The sequence below is a fragment of the Pseudophryne corroboree genome, chromosome 12, assembly GCF_028390025.1.
Source record: "Pseudophryne corroboree isolate aPseCor3 chromosome 12, aPseCor3.hap2, whole genome shotgun sequence".
Lineage (NCBI taxonomy): Eukaryota > Metazoa > Chordata > Amphibia > Anura > Myobatrachidae > Pseudophryne > Pseudophryne corroboree.
The window spans coordinates 12,968,816-12,986,067 of NC_086455.1; the positions used below are offsets into that span (position 1 = coordinate 12,968,816).

Sequence of the window (17,252 nt, forward strand, 5' to 3'; positions counted from 1 at the left end):
GAGTGTACACATAGTGAGGTAATCAGGTGGTAGAGTGTACACAGAGCGAGGTAGTCAGGTGGTAGAGTGTACATAAAGTGAGGTAGTCAGGTGGTAGAGTGTACACAGAGCGAGGTAGTCAGGTGGTAGAGTGTACACAGAGTGAGGTAGTCAGGTGGTACAGCGTACACAGAGCGAGGTAGTCAGGTGTTAGAGTGTACACAGAGCGAGGTAGTCAGGTGGTAGAGCGTACACAGAGCGAGGTAATCAGGTGGTAGAGCGTACACAGAGTGAGGTAGTCCGGTGTTAGAGCGTACACAGAGCGAGGTAGTCAGGTGGTAGAGTGTACACAGAGTGAGGTAGTCCGGTGTTAGAGCGTACACAGAGCGAGGTAGTCAGGTGGTAGAGTGTACACAGAGTGAGGTAGTCCGGTGTTAGAGCGTACACAGAGCGAGGTAGTCAGGTGGTAGAGTGTATACAGAGCGAGGTAGTCAGGTGGTAGAGTGTACATAGAGCGAGGTAGTCAGGTGGTAGAGTGTACATAGAGCAAGGTAGTCAGGTGGTAGAGTGTACATAGAGCGAGGTAGTCAGGTGGTAGAGTGTACATAGAGCGAGGTAGTCAGGTGGTAGAGTGTACACAGAGCGAGGTAGTCAGGTGGTAGAGTGTACACAGAGTGAGGTAATCAGGTGGTAGAGTGTACACAGAGCGAGGTAGTCCGGTGTTAGAGCGTACACAGAGTGAGGTAGTCCGGTGTTAGAGCGTACACAGAGTGAGGTAGTCAGGTGGTAGAGCGTACATAGTGGGTCAGCTGACAATAAACAGGTCTGTAGTCACATTTGCATCTTTATGCTTTTTTAAGACTTTTTTTAGAGCGTACACAGAGTGAGGTAGTCAGGTGGTAGAGCGTACACAGAGTGAGGTAATCAGGTGGTAGAGCGTACACAGAGTGCGTAAGTCAGGTGGTAGAGTGTATACAGAGTGAGGTAGTCAGGTGGTAGAGTGTACACAGAGCGAGGTAGTCCGGTGTTAGAGCGTACACAGAGTGAGGTAGTCCGGTGTTAGAGCGTACACAGAGTGAGGTAGTCAGGTGGTAGAGCGTACATAGTGGGTCAGCTGACAATAAACAGGTCTGTAGTCACATTTGCATCTTTATGCTTTTTTAAGACTTTTTTTAGAGCGTACACAGAGTGAGGTAGTCAGGTGGTAGAGCGTACACAGAGTGAGGTAATCAGGTGGTAGAGCGTACACAGAGTGCGTAAGTCAGGTGGTAGAGTGTATACAGAGTGAGGTAGTCAGGTGGTAGAGTGTACACAGAGCGAGGTAGTCCGGTGTTAGAGCGTACACAGAGTGAGCTAGTCAGGTGTTAGAGTGTACACAGAGCGAGGTAGTCAGTTGGTAGAGTGTACACAGAGCGAGGTAGTCAGGTGGTAGAGTGTACACAGAGTGAGGTAGTCAGGTGGTAGAGTGTACACAGAGTGAGGTAGTCAGTTGGTAGAGTGTACACAGAGTGAGGTAGTCAGGTGGTAGAGTGAACATAGAGTGAGGTAGTCAGGTGGTAGAGTGTACACAGAGTGAGGTAGTCAGGTGGTAGAGTGTACACAGAGTGAGGTAGTCAGGTGGTAGAGTGAACATAGAGTGAGGTAGTCAGGTGGTAGAGTGTACACAGAGTGAGATAGTCAGGTGGTAGAGTGTACACAGAGTGAGGTAGTCAGGTGTTAGAGCGTACACAGAGCGAGGTAGTCAGGTGTTAGAGCGTACACAGAATGAGGTAGTCAGGTGGTAGAGCGTACACAGAGTGAGGTAGTCAGGTGGTATAGCGTACACAGAGCGAGGTAGTAAGGTGTTAGAGCGTACACAGAGCGAGGTAGTCAGGTGGTAGAGTGTACACATAGCGAGGTAGTCAGGTGGTAGAGTGTACACATAGTGAGGTAATCAGGTGGTAGAGTGTACACAGAGCGAGGTAGTCAGGTGGTAGAGTGTACATAAAGTGAGGTAGTCAGGTGGTAGAGTGTACACAGAGCGAGGTAGTCAGGTGGTAGAGTGTACACAGAGTGAGGTAGTCAGGTGGTACAGCGTACACAGAGCGAGGTAGTCAGGTGTTAGAGTGTACACAGAGCGAGGTAGTCAGGTGGTAGAGCGTACACAGAGCGAGGTAATCAGGTGGTAGAGCGTACACAGAGTGAGGTAGTCCGGTGTTAGAGCGTACACAGAGCGAGGTAGTCAGGTGGTAGAGTGTACACAGAGTGAGGTAGTCCGGTGTTAGAGCGTACACAGAGCGAGGTAGTCAGGTGGTAGAGTGTACACAGAGTGAGGTAGTCCGGTGTTAGAGCGTACACAGAGCGAGGTAGTCAGGTGGTAGAGTGTATACAGAGCGAGGTAGTCAGGTGGTAGAGTGTACATAGAGCGAGGTAGTCAGGTGGTAGAGTGTACATAGAGCGAGGTAGTCAGGTGGTAGAGTGTACATAGAGCGAGGTAGTCAGGTGGTAGAGTGTACATAGAGCGAGGTAGTCAGGTGGTAGAGTGTACACAGAGCGAGGTAGTCAGGTGGTAGAGTGTACACAGAGTGAGGTAATCAGGTGGTAGAGCGTACACAGAGTGAGGTAGTCCGGTGTTAGAGCGTACACAGAGTGAGGTAGTCAGGTGTTAGAGCGTACGCAGAGCGAGGTAGTCAGGTGGTAGAGCGTACATAGTGGGTCAGCTGACAATAAACAGGTCTGTAGTCACATTTGCATCTTTATGCTTTTTTAAGACTTTTTTTAGAGCGTACACAGAGTGAGGTAGTCAGGTGGTAGAGCGTACACAGAGTGAGGTAATCAGGTGGTAGAGCGTACACAGAGTGCGTAAGTCAGGTGGTAGAGTGTATACAGAGTGAGGTAGTCAGGTGGTAGAGTGTACACAGAGCGAGGTAGTCCGGTGTTAGAGCGTACACAGAGTGAGCTAGTCAGGTGTTAGAGTGTACACAGAGCGAGGTAGTCAGTTGGTAGAGTGTACACAGAGCGAGGTAGTCAGGTGGTAGAGTGTACACAGAGTGAGGTAGTCAGGTGGTAGAGTGTACACAGAGTGAGGTAGTCAGTTGGTAGAGTGTACACAGAGTGAGGTAGTCAGGTGGTAGAGTGAACATAGAGTGAGGTAGTCAGGTGGTAGAGTGTACACAGAGTGAGGTAGTCAGGTGGTAGAGTGTACACAGAGCGAGGTAGTCAGGTGGTAGAGTGTACATAGAGTGAGGTAGTCAGGTGGTAGAGCGTACACAGAGCGAGGTAGTCAGGTGTTAGAGTGTACACAGAGCGAGGTAATCAGGTGGTAGAGTGTACATAGAGCGAGGTAGTCAGGTGGTAGAGTGTACATAGAGTGAGGTAGTCAGGTGGTAGAGTGTACACAGAGCGAGGTAGTCAGGTGGTAGAGTGTACATAGAGTGAGGTAGTCAGGTGGTAGAGCGTACACAGAGCGAGGTAGTCAGGTGTTAGAGTGTACACAGAGCGAGGTAGTCAGGTGGTAGAGCGTACACAGAGCGAGGTAATGAGGTGGTAGAGCGTACACAGAGTGAGGTAGTCAGGTGTTAGAGCGTACGCAGAGCGAGGTAGTCAGGTGGTAGAGCGTACACAGAGTGAGGTAGTCAGGTGGTAGAGCGTACGCAGAGCGAGGTAGTCAGGTGGTAGAGCGTACACAGAGTGAGGTAGTCAGGTGGTAGAGTGTACACAGAGCGAGGTAGTCAGGTGGTAGAGTGTACACAGAGCGAGGTAGTCAGGTGGTAGAGCGTACACAGAGCGAGGTAATCAGGTGGTAGAGCGTACACAGAGTGAGGTAGTCCGGTGTTAGAGCGTACGCAGAGCGAGGTAGTCAGGTGTTAGAGCGTACACAGAGCGAGGTAGTCAGGTGGTAGAGTGTACACAGAGTGAGGTAGTCCGGTGTTAGAGCGTACACAGAGCGAGGTAGTCAGGTGGTAGAGTGTACATAGAGCGAGGTAGTCAGGTGGTAGAGTGTACATAGAGCGAGGTAGTCAGGTGGTAGAGTGTACATAGAGCGAGTAGTCCGGTGTTAGAGCGTACACAGAGCGAGGTAGTCAGGTGGTAGAGTGTACACAGAGTGAGGTAGTCCGGTGTTAGAGCGTACACAGAGCGAGGTAGTCAGGTGGTAGAGTGTACACAGAGTGAGGTAGTCCGGTGTTAGAGCGTACACAGAGCGAGGTAGTCAGGTGGTAGAGTGTACATAGAGCGAGGTAGTCAGGTGGTAGAGTGTACATAGAGCGAGGTAGTCAGGTGGTAGAGTGTACATAGAGCGAGGTAGTCAGGTGGTAGAGTGTACATAGAGCGAGGTAGTCAGGTGGTAGAGTGTACACAGAGCGAGGTAGTCCGGTGTTAGAGCGTACACAGAGTGAGGTAGTCCGGTGTTAGAGCGTACACAGAGTGAGGTAGTCAGGTGTTAGAGCGTACGCAGAGCGAGGTAGTCAGGTGGTAGAGCGTACATAGTGGGTCAGCTGACAATAAACAGGTCTGTAGTCACATTTGCATCTTTATGCTTTTTTAAGACTTTTTTTAGAGCGTACACAGAGTGAGGTAGTCAGGTGGTAGAGCGTACACAGAGTGAGGTAATCAGGTGGTAGAGCGTACACAGAGTGCGTAAGTCAGGTGGTAGAGTGTATACAGAGTGAGGTAGTCAGGTGGTAGAGTGTACACAGAGCGAGGTAGTCCGGTGTTAGAGCGTACACAGAGTGAGCTAGTCAGGTGTTAGAGTGTACACAGAGCGAGGTAGTCAGTTGGTAGAGTGTACACAGAGCGAGGTAGTCAGGTGGTAGAGTGTACACAGAGTGAGGTAGTCAGGTGGTAGAGTGTACACAGAGTGAGGTAGTTAGGTGGTAGAGTGTACATAGAGTGAGGTAGTCAGGTGGTAGAGTGTACACAGAGTGAGGTAGTCAGGTGGTAGAGTGTACACAGAGCGAGGTAGTCAGGTGGTAGAGTGTACATAGAGTGAGGTAGTCAGGTGGTAGAGCGTACACAGAGCGAGGTAGTCAGGTGTTAGAGTGTACACAGAGCGAGGTAATCAGGTGGTAGAGTGTACATAGAGCGAGGTAGTCAGGTGGTAGAGTGTACACAGAGCGAGGTAGTCAGGTGGTAGAGTGTACATAGAGTGAGGTAGTCAGGTGGTAGAGCGTACACAGAGCGAGGTAGTCAGGTGGTAGAGCGTACACAGAGCGAGGTAATCAGGTGGTAGAGCGTACACAGAGTGAGGTAGTCAGGTGTTAGAGCGTACGCAGAGCGAGGTAGTCAGGTGGTAGAGCGTACACAGAGTGAGGTAGTCAGGTGGTAGAGTGTACACAGAGTGAGGTAGTCAGGTGGTAGAGTGTACACAGAGTGAGGTAGTCAGGTGGTAGAGTGTACATAGAGCGAGGTAGTCAGGTGGTAGAGTGTACATAGAGTGAGGTAGTCAGGTGGTAGAGTGTGCACAGAGCGAGGTAGTCAGGTGGTAGAGTGTACATAGAGTGAGGTAGTCAGGTGGTAGAGCGTACACAGAGCGAGGTAGTCAGGTGTTAGAGTGTACACAGAGCGAGGTAGTCAGGTGGTAGAGCGTACACAGAGCGAGGTAATCAGGTGGTAGAGCGTACACAGAGTGAGGTAGTCAGGTGTTAGAGCGTACGCAGAGCGAGGTAGTCAGGTGGTAGAGCGTACATAGTGGGTCAGCTGACAATAAACCGGTCTGTAGTCACATTTGCATCTTTATGCTTTTTTAAGACTTCCTGTATGGATGCAGAAGCATTCAGCAAAAATGTGCGCCACCTTCCTGTTACCTCCCTGGAACGCCCACTTCTCTGTGCAACTCAGATGCATGCACAGATTTAAATCATCGGCCGCTTGTCTGCAACATCGACACCGCGTCCTCTTCGGAATCAGAGTGTTTTCTTTTTTTAAATCTTATACCCGCACATCACGTTTAAAAGCCTGATAGATACGATTCATTTATTTAAAAAAAAAAAAAATGAAACATGACAAACTGTGACTGCCACTGATTAAATCCCCGTTGTACAATGTAGGCAACGACAAGAGATGAAGGGGGTATGCAATTTTTGACTGATTTTCAACCAGTTGAAACATTGGTAATTATCGGCCTATTCAATGCCCGTGATGATTTTCAACTGGTTGAAAAATTTGGCACTGGTAATAGCCACGTGGATTGGTGAATTCGCTGCCTATCCAAGTGTTTTGTCTAATTTACAGACCCGTTTGTAGGTCCGTTTTTGGCCATGCCGATTCGACAAAAATAAAATGGAAAAGGGATTTAAAAATGTGCGAAAAATGCCCACAATTGAATACCCATGGTCCAATTAGTGCAGTTTTTTTGGCTAGCTGAAAAAATGGCAAATGATTGAATACCCCCCCAAGTGAGAGATATTAGGGGGGAGAGCGAATAGGGAGACAAGGAAAAAATAAGGGGGGAGAGGGAGAAAAAAAGACTGACTAGGGGGGAGAGATATAGGGCCAGATGTACTAACCCGGGTGAGTTAGCGGCCCGCAGCACATTTTGCCGATGGCAATGTGATTGACAGCGGTTGGCGTTTGCGGGGTGGCATTGGGGGAGGGGGCAAAGTCCTTCCCTGAAATACCTTTATAGTATATGTTGTACCAAGTTCATCATGGTTTCGATTCCCCCCAAGGCTCTAAACTGTGTGGAGTTTTTATATTCTCCCCGTAATTGCGTGGGTTTGCTCTGGGTACTCTGGTTTCCTCCCACACTCCAACAATATACTGGTAGGTTAATTGAATACCAACAAAAAATGTAACCCTATCGTGAATCTGTGTGTGTGTGTACATGTGGCAGGGAATATAGAGTGTAAGCTCCACTGGGGCAGGGACTGATGTGAATGGCTGAATATTTCCTGTAAAGTGCTGCGGAATATGTGTGCGCTATATAAATAACTGGTAATAATAATAAAATGTAACAGTAATTATAACTTTCATTATTCAATTAAGCAAGTTACAGTGATGTGTGTAATACAGACTTTTATCCACCAACCAACATATTTATGTGTGTTTATAAATCTAATAATGTTCTTTCCATTTTTCAGGTCTTACTAAATACTCGTCCGGTGAACTGAGACAATGGAGACATTCCGGGGAAAAGTGGTTTCTGATGGTTAGTATTGCTTAGTAAAAAATACAAATTAGAAAACATTTTATTTTAAATATATTCTGTACAATACAGAGAGGCGACTACTGTTATTCATGTAGATAGCAGTAACGTCAGTGTTTTCATATATACGTATTTGTAAAATAATCTTTTATTAGGTCACAGATTCAGAAGTTTTCTTGTCAACAGTGTATAAAGAATACTTATAGTACTATATCAGAGATATGTATAGCAGGTCTATGAATGATAGAATAATACCATTGTCACTAGATCTCAGACTTAACATGACAGGAACATAAATAATATATAACCTGGGGTAGAAATAACTGTTAAAGAAAAAAGAAAGTTGTACATAATATTACTGATTTGTTTAGTATAAAAAAATGCCCCAGAAAGTTCCAATCAACATTAAACATTACATTAAAAAAAATAATACCTGACCCCTATCTGACTCCTACCCGACCCCTGCAGTCTGACTCCTACCCGACCCCTGCAGTCTGACTCCTACCCGACCCCTGCAGTCTGACTCCTACCCGACCCCTGCAGTCTGACTCCTACCCGACCCCTGTAGTCTGACTCCTACCCGACCCCTGTAGTCTGACTCCTACCCGACCCCTGCAGTCTGACTCCTACTCGACCCCTGCAGTCTGACTCCTACCCGACCTCTGCAGTCTGACTCCTACCTGACCCATGCAGTACAGTGTCATCCCTGGATTGCCTCCTGGCTCCCCGGTCTCCTGAAGTTTAAACTAACATAGGGGGAGATTTATCAAAGCTTGGTAACAGATAAAGAAGAATGAGATAAAGTACCAACCAATCAGCTCCTAACTCTCATTTTTCATTTTTCAAACAGCCTGTAAAATGACTGAAGCTGATTGGTTGGTACTTTATCTCTCACCACAGTTTCTCTCTCCAAGCGTTGATAAATCTCCACAGTCTATTAACAGATTGTTGTGTCATTCTTTCTTTCACCGATACCCAGAGGACATATGGAAATTCCGCCAGCAGCTTTCTAAGAATGAACACTCAGAGCTGAGGATGATATATGAGTATCTGGAAGAAGATCTGATGTACGTTGTGGAAATTATGGCTGAGGACATTATAATGGAGCTAGGCTCTCGGAACATCCTGAATACTGAGGTAAGTGGCTGCTAAGTGGATTATAGACCAGTGAGGTGGGTCTGTCTGATGGAGCACATGCTACTCACCTATAACCTCCAACTGTAGACTTACCCATGAGGCATATGCCTAGGGGCACCACTTACCAGGGGCAGAACTTTACTGCTTGTTTTATTGCTGTCGGGCTGATGTTTCTCAGTAGTAATAATAATATTCCCAGTGTAAAGTACCGTACGCCATCTTGGTTGGAATGTTGGTGGGTAGGACATGAACAGTCTGTCCCTATAAGATTTCCTGTATACATCATACAAATAATACAGAATGTCGCAGCTCATGTCTTGTTTTATTATATTATATTCGACTGTCAATCCTCAAATGTGGGTTTAAAACCAAACAAAAATAATAAAAATAAAATTTTGACGGGGAAGGGTGGGGGGGGGGGGGGGGGGGGGGGCTGCTGTTACTGTTGTGCCTTGTGGTGCCCTGACCCTTAAATCCACCCCTGTTAGTGAGGTCCCTCCACCAGTCACCAGCCAGCTCCTCTTTGTCACCTGGTGGAGGTATTTCCTCACGAACATGCAGACACCGCATAGTGTATGGAGGTGACCCTGCTACTGTCAGGCTTACAGTGGATGCCATAGGGTGCCACATGGCTACTCAGACTGGCAGAGTATGTAACCAGAGATTTCAGAAAAGTGCAAGTGATCTGTAATGGAAACTGTGTAGTACACTTTCTATATACTGCACATAGGGGCATATTCATCATGTTAATTATTGGGATCGAGTGACCCCATATAATTAACATTCTAACTTCCAGTGAGCGCTGGAGCAAGTCATCTTTGCTCCGGTGCAAAGACAACTGATCTGAAAATCAGCTATCTCCACAAATTCTTTCACTGCTACTTTTGTAGCTATGAAAACATTTATCAGGGTTAGCACTAGTGTGTCTGTGTGCGCACAAAGGGGGTCATTCCGACCCGTTCGCACGCAGAGGTTCTTTGCTGCGGTGCGAACGGGTCGGAAATGCGTGGCGGACGCATTGCACACGCGCATCGTTGCCTGGCGACGCCGCCGCCAGCGACAAATGTGATTGCAGCGGCGATCGCAAGAAGATGGACAGGTGGGAGGCGTTCCGGGGCGGATACTCACCGTTTCCAGGGAATGGTAAGGAAAACGCAGGCGTGTCCAGGCGAACGGAGGGCGGATGTCTGACGTCAAAGCCGTGCCCATCATCGCTGGATCCGTCGCACAGGGTAAGTATGTCCAGGGCTGGTCTTGTTTTGCAGGAAACTTTTTTAGCATAGCAGAGCTGCACAAGCGATCGCACCCTGCTATGCTATAAAACACTCCCCCATAGGCGGAGATTAGCTGATCGCACCAGCAGCAAAAAGTTGCTTGGTGCGATCAACTCCGAAAGAGGGCCCAAGCCCCCAACGTTCAGCGGGAGAAGCTGAGCAGGGGCAGAAGATCCAGATGAGACTGCTTCCAGTAGGTAAGCAGCGGGGGTGAGGGAGAATTCGCCTTCTGTACATAGATGGTGAATGCTCCCACAGTCAAGCTCAGAAAATATTGTATTTTCGGGCTTGGTGAATGAGGTCCCCATACTAGTGTATGGGGACCTCGGGCCAGATCGAAAGGGAAAGGTAAGTAGGAGATATCAGTCTCCTGCGTTACCTCAGGGCCGTCTTTTTGTATGGGCTCAATGGGCACTTGCCCAAGGGCCCCAGGAGTACAAGGGACCTAGGTTGAAAGCTGAGGGTCCCCTCTTTCCAGGGGTACCAGTTTTTGAAAATCGTCCAAGGGGAACCAGAGATATTTGATGTCAAAGCAGTGATCCCCATCCAAACCTGTTAATTGGTTTTCCCAGCCTGATATCTCAGGCTCTGTCTGACTTAGAGTTTTTCTGAGGGTATACTCCAAAAGCTGGGACTTTCCCCCTTCAGTGGACACTGGCAGCTTGTTTCTACTATGCCCAGAAGCAGAGATATAAGCCTTTAAGCAACTGGTCCCTGCTCCAGCTCCACATACCTAATATGCAGTTCTATATTTTCGTCAGTGGATTGCTCTGGCTCCTGAACTCTGATCCCCAGATCCCCATAATCTCCTGAAAGGTGTCCCCAGTACCTCCTGAACAGTAGCGGATCTTGCCACGGGCAAGCAGGACTTTTGCCCGGGGCGCCGCCTTCCGGAGGGTGCCGGCGCCATCCGGAGGGTGCCGGCGCCATCCGGAGGGCGCCGCACCAGGGCAAGATCCGCTACTGCCCAGCTGCCCTCCGCTACTGCCCCCAGCTGCCCGCTGTGACCCGCTACCCGCTCCGCTTCATGGAGAGGACCTTTACTGTGCGGTGCGCGATGACGTCATCGCGCACCGCCCAGCAAAGGTCCTCTACGCGTCTAGTTTCTCTTCGTGGAGAGGACCTTTGCTTTGCGGTGCACGATGACGTCATCGCGCACCGCACAGCGTTTCAGCAGCGCTACTCTGAACAGGGGGCGTAACTGACCACGCCCCCTGCACGGAACCACGCCCCCTACTTCCCGCCCGGGGCGCAAACAGCGCTGGAACCGGCCCTGCTCCTGAAAGGCGGGACTCTCTATTTAAAAAAAAAATCCCATTCAAAGCGACAAAATCTGTTTCTAGGAACTTGAGATCTCTGCAGTCAAGCAAGCAGCCCTCCCATCAGAAAATTATGAATATTAAGCCCACTCCACTATCCACCCCTCCCCTACATATTAAACACCCCCTACCACCATGGAAGTCATGTACCAGGGCCCCTTCATTCAGCACAATGCCCCCTTCTACAGTTTAGTTTTTTCCCTCCCGCCCCATCTTTGCAGTAAAGGAGTAATTAGCAGAAATTACTTCTCCAGGTCCTACATGCTGAGCGGAAGATAGAATACCAGCGGGACATTAAACCTGCTGCTGATAGCACCTCCCACCCCTACCACTGGAGGATGGGTAGGGGCCCCAGTGCATTTCTGTGCCCAGGGGCCTACACTGCTGTTAAGAAGGCCCTGCGTTACCTTCATGCTGAATGGCCACAAATCTTAATTTCTACAAAAGTAGGTGAAAATGTTCATTTTTACCTACTTTTGTAAAAATTAAGTGATGATGAATGTGTCCCCTAGAGACGAGAGCCACATGTTGCAGTAAAGTCTGCTTAATCTGTAGAGTATAATTATCCCAATATACCCAGATTTTTATTTATTTATTACCATTTATGATAGAACAATATTTTTACATTTGGAATTTTTATTTACGTTCTAGCGTTATGCAGAATTGCTGAAAACACTTGGTTCCTCTACATTTGCTCATCTGCTAATACAAGACATTTTGGACAAGGGGAGAGAAGCTGTGATTGGTTTCTTGGAAAGTCTCTATGTCCTACAGGCTTATCACCCACATCCTAATTTACTGGCAGTAGTGGATGAGATCAGTCATGCAGGTAACACTGGGGCTCTATCTATCTATCTATCTATCTATCTATCTATCTATCTATCTATCTATCTATCTGTCTGTCTGTCTGTCTGTCTGTCTGTCTGTCTGTCTGTCTGTCTGTCTGTCTGTCTATCAGTCTGTGTCTGTCTATCTGCCTTGTCTAACTAGCTATCTATATTTGGGAACAATGTGGGTGATTGGGTGGTGGTGGTAGAGACATACAATAGACTGTATAAAAATGTCTCACGGCGCTAATATAAATGAATAACTTTAAAAATCAAACTTTAATAGAAATAATTTATATATAATCAGCTGCTGAGTGTGAATTATGCCTGTGTGAGCATAAACATAAACAGATCTCCTATTTCAATAAGAGAACCAGCTGGACAATACTAAAAACCACTCTGCACTATTTATATCTATCAGGCTTTAAAATAAAGTGAAATCACATGTACACACAATATTTTATTTAATAGAACGATCACATTGATCAATATATAGTTTAAACACGATCACCATATAAAATTACTCAATAAAAAATGTATATATATATATATATATATATATACACAGAACTTCATGCTATTTTACATACCGTATATACTCTAGTATAAGCCGACTTTTTCAGCACTTTTTTTTGTGCTGAAAAAGCCACCTCGGCTTATACTCGAGTCAGCTTTAGGAGGGACACGGAGAGCACAGCGCGCGGCTCTCCTGTGTCCCTCCTGCGTTTCCAGCGGCAGCGGCGTGTGTGTGTTAAAGGAAGTGCATGAACCGGCACTTCCTTTAACACACGCCGCTGCCGCCGGAGACGCAGGAGGGACACAGGAGAGCCGCGCACTGCGCCCTCCGTGTCCCTCATTCAGAAGACAGCGCGGGAGCGACGGAGGGTAAGTATCTAGCACTGTGGGGCATATCTGGCACACCTGGCACTGTGGGGCATATCTGGCACACCTGGCACTGTGGGGCATATCTGGCACACCTGGCACTGTGGGGCATATCTGGCACACCTGGCACTGTAGGGCATATCTGGCACACCTGGCACTGTGGGGCATATCTGGCACACCTGGCACTGTGGGGCACATCTGGCACTGTGGGGCATATCTGGCACTGTGGGGCATATCAGGCACATCTGGCACTGTGGGGCATATCTGGCACTGTGGAGCATATCAGGCACATCTGGCACTGTGGGGCATATCTGGCACTGTGGGGCATATCAGGCACATCTGGCACTGTGGGGCATATCTGGCACATCTGGCACTGTGGGGCATATCTGACACATCTGGCACTGTGGGGCATATCTGACACATCTGGCACTGTGGGGCATATCTGGCACATCTGGCACTGTGGGGCATATCAGGCACATCTGGCACTGTGGGGCACACCTGGCACTGTGGGGCATATCTGACACATCTGGCACTGTGGGGCATATCTGACACATCTGGCACTGTGGGGCATATCTGGCACATCTGGCACTGTGGGGCATATCTGACACATCTGGCACTGTGGGGCATATCTGGCACATCTGGCACTGTGGGCATATCTGGCACATCTGGCACTGTGGGGCATATCTGGCACATCTGGCACTGTGGGGCATATCTGGCACTGTGGGGCATATCTGACACATCTGGCACTGTGGGGCATATCTGGCACTGTGGGGCATATCTGGCACTGTGGGGCATATCTGGCACATTTGGCACTGTGGGGCATATCTGACACATCTGGCACTGTGGGGCATATCTGGCACATCTGGCACTGTGGGGCACATCTGGCACACCTGGCACTGTGGGGCATATCTGGCACACCTGGCACTGTGGGGCATATCTGGCACACCTGGCACTGTGGGGCACATCTGGCACTGTGGGGCATATCTGGCACTGTGGGGCATATCAGGCACATCTGGCACTGTGGGGCATATCTGGCACTGTGGTGCATATCAGGCACATCTGGCACTGTGGGGCATATCAGGCACATCTGGCACTGTGGGGCATATCTGGCACTGTGGGGCATATCAGGCACATCTGGCACTGTGGGGCATATCTGGCACATCTGGCACTGTGGGGCATATCTGACACATCTGGCACTGTGGGGCATATCTGACACATCTGGCACTGTGGGGCATATCTGGCACATCTGGCACTGTGGGGCATATCAGGCACATCTGGCACTGTGGGGCACACCTGGCACTGTGGGGCATATCTGACACATCTGGCACTGTGGGGCATATCTGACACATCTGGCACTGTGGGGCATATCTGGCACATCTGGCACTGTGGGGCATATCTGACACATCTGGCACTGTGGGGCATATCTGGCACATCTGGCACTGTGGGCATATCTGGCACTGTGGGGCATATCTGGCACATCTGGCACTGTGGGGCATATCTGACACATCTGGCACTGTGGGGCATATCTGGCACTGTGGGGCATATCTGGCACATCTGGCACTCTGGCACATCTGGCACTGTGGGGCATATCTGGCACATCTGGCACTGTGGGGCATATCTGACACATCTGGCACTGTGGCGCATATCTGGCACATCTGGCACTGTGGGGCATATCTGGCACATCTGGCACTGTGGGGCATATCAGGCACATCTGGCACTGTGGGGCACACCTGGCACTGTGGGGCATATCTGACACATCTGGCACTGTGGGGCATATCTGACACATCTGGCACTGTGGGGCATATCTGGCACATCTGGCACTGTGGGGCATATCTGACACATCTGGCACTGTGGGGCATATCTGGCACATCTGGCACTGTGGGCATATCTGGCACTGTGGGGCATATCTGGCACATCTGGCACTGTGGGGCATATCTGACACATCTGGCACTGTGGGGCATATCTGGCACTGTGGGGCATATCTGGCACATCTGGCACTGTGGGCATATCTGGCACATCTGGCACTGTGGGGCATATCTGGCACATCTGGCACTGTGGGGCACATCTGGCACTGTGGGGCACATCTGGCACTGTGGGGCACATCTGGCACTGTGGGGCATATCTGACACATCTGGCACTGTGGGGCATATCTGGCACATCTGGCACTGTGGGGCACATCTGGCACTGTGGGGCACATCTGGCACTGTGGGGCATATCTGACAAATCTGGCACTGTGGGGCATATCTGGCACATCTGGCACTGTGGGGCATATCTGGCACACCTGGCACTGTGGGGCACACCTGGCACTGTGGGGCATATCTGACACATCTGGCACTGTGGGCATATCTGGCACATCTGGCACTGTGGGCATATCTGGCACTGTGGGGCATATCTGGCACATCTGGCACTGTGGGGCATATCTGACACATCTGGCACTGTGGGGCATATCTGACACATCTGGCACTGTGGGGCATATCTGGCACTGTGGGGCATATCTGGCACATCTGGCACTGTGGGGATATCTGGCACATCTGGCACTGTGGGGCATATCTGGCACATCTGGCACTGTGGGGCACATCTGGCACTGTGGGGCATATCTGGCACTGTGGGGCATATCAGGCACATCTGGCACTGTGGGGCATATCTGACACATCTGGCACTGTGGGGCATATCTGGCACATCTGGCACTGTGGGGCATATCAGGCACATCTGGCACTGTGGGGCACACCTGGCACTGTGGGGCATATCTGACACATCTGGCACTGTGGGGCATATCTGACACATCTGGCACTGTGGGGCATATCTGGCACATCTGGCACTGTGGGCATATCTGGCACTGTGGGGCATATCTGGCACATCTGGCACTGTGGGGCATATCTGACACATCTGGCACTGTGGGGCATATCTGGCACTGTGGGGCATATCTGGCACATCTGGCACTGTGGGCATATCTGGCACATCTGGCACTGTGGGGCATATCTGGCACATCTGGCACTGTGGGGCATATCTGGCACATCTGGCACTGTGGGGCATATCTGACACATCTGGCACTGTGGGGCATATCTGGCACATCTGGCACTGTGGGGCATATCTGGCACTGTGGGGCATATCAGGCACATCTGGCACTGTGGGGCATATCTGACACATCTGGCACTGTGGGGCATATCTGACACATCTGGCACTGTGGGGCATATCTGGCACATCTGGCACTGTGGGGCATATCTGACACGTCTGGCACTGTGGGGCATACCTGGCACATCTGGCACTGTGGGCATATCTGGCACTGTGGGGCATATCTGGCACATCTGGCACTGTGGGGCATATCTGACACATCTGGCACTGTGGGGCATATCTGGCACTGTGGGGCATATCAGGCACATCTGGCACTGTGGGGCATATCTGACACATCTGGCACTGTGGGGCATATCTGACACATCTGGCACTGTGGGGCATATCTGGCACATCTGGCACTGTGGGGCATATCTGACACGTCTGGCACTGTGGGGCATACCTGGCACATCTGGCACTGTGGGCATATCTGGCACTGTGGGGCATATCTGGCACATCTGGCACTGTGGGGCATATCTGACACATCTGGCACTGTGGGGCATATCTGGCACTGTGGGACATATCTGGCACTGTGGGCATATCTGGCACATCTGGCACTGTGGGGCATATCTGGCACATCTGGCACTGTGGGGCACATCTGGCACTGTGGGGCATATCTGACACATCTGGCACTGTGGGGCATATCTGGCACATCTGGCACTGTGGGGCACATCTGGCACTGTGGGGCACATCTGGCACTGTGGGGCATATCTGACAAATCTGGCACTGTGGGGCATATCTGGCACATCTGGCACTGTGGGGCATATCTGGCACACCTGGCACTGTGGGGCACACCTGGCACTGTGGGGCATATCTGACACATCTGGCACTGTGGGCATATCTGGCACTGTGGGGCATATCTGGCACATCTGGCACTGTGGGCATATCTGGCACTGTGGGGCATATCTGGCACATCTGGCACTGTGGGGCATATCTGACACATCTGGCACTGTGGGGCATATCTGGCACTGTGGGGCATATCTGGCACATCTGGCACTGTGGGCATATCTGGCACATCTGGCACTGTGGGGCATATCTGGCACATCTGGCACTGTGGGGCATATCTGACACATCTGGCACTGTGGGGCATATCAGGCACATCTGGCACTGTGGGGCACACCTGGCACTGTGGGGCATATCTGGCACATCTGGCACTGTGGGGCATATCTGGCACATCTGGCACTGTGGGGCATATCAGGCACATCTGGCACTGTGGGGCACACCTGGCACTGTGGGGCATATCTGACACATCTGGCACTGTGGGGCATATCTGACACATCTGGCACTGTGGGGCATATCTGGCACATCTGGCACTGTGGGGCATATCTGACACATCTGGCACTGTGGGGCATATCTGGCACATCTGGCACTGTGGGCATATCTGGCACTGTGGGGCATATCTGGCACATCTGGCACTGTGGGGCATATCTGACACATCTGGCACTGTGGGGCATATCTGGCACTGTGGGGCATATCTGGCACATCTGGCACTGTGGGCATATCTGGCACATCTGGCACTGTGGGGCATATCTGGCACTGTGGGGCACATCTGGCACTGTGGGGCATATCTGACACATCTGGCACTGTGGGGCATATCTGGCAC

At 50.2% G+C, this 17,252-nt stretch overlaps 1 protein-coding gene across 1 annotated transcript in view; it reads left to right on the forward strand.

Annotated features, from left to right (window-relative positions):
• The window catches only part of LOC134980794 (uncharacterized), a 377,631-nt gene that overhangs the window by 194,217 nt on the left and 166,162 nt on the right, over positions 1 to 17,252 (forward strand). Inside the window, exons 23-25 of the mRNA XM_063947760.1 lie at positions 7,069 to 7,105; positions 8,082 to 8,239; positions 11,484 to 11,661. Of these exons, the coding sequence (XP_063803830.1) occupies positions 7,069 to 7,105; positions 8,082 to 8,239; positions 11,484 to 11,661 (373 nt within the window). The remainder of the gene's footprint in view (positions 1 to 7,068; positions 7,106 to 8,081; positions 8,240 to 11,483; positions 11,662 to 17,252) is intronic.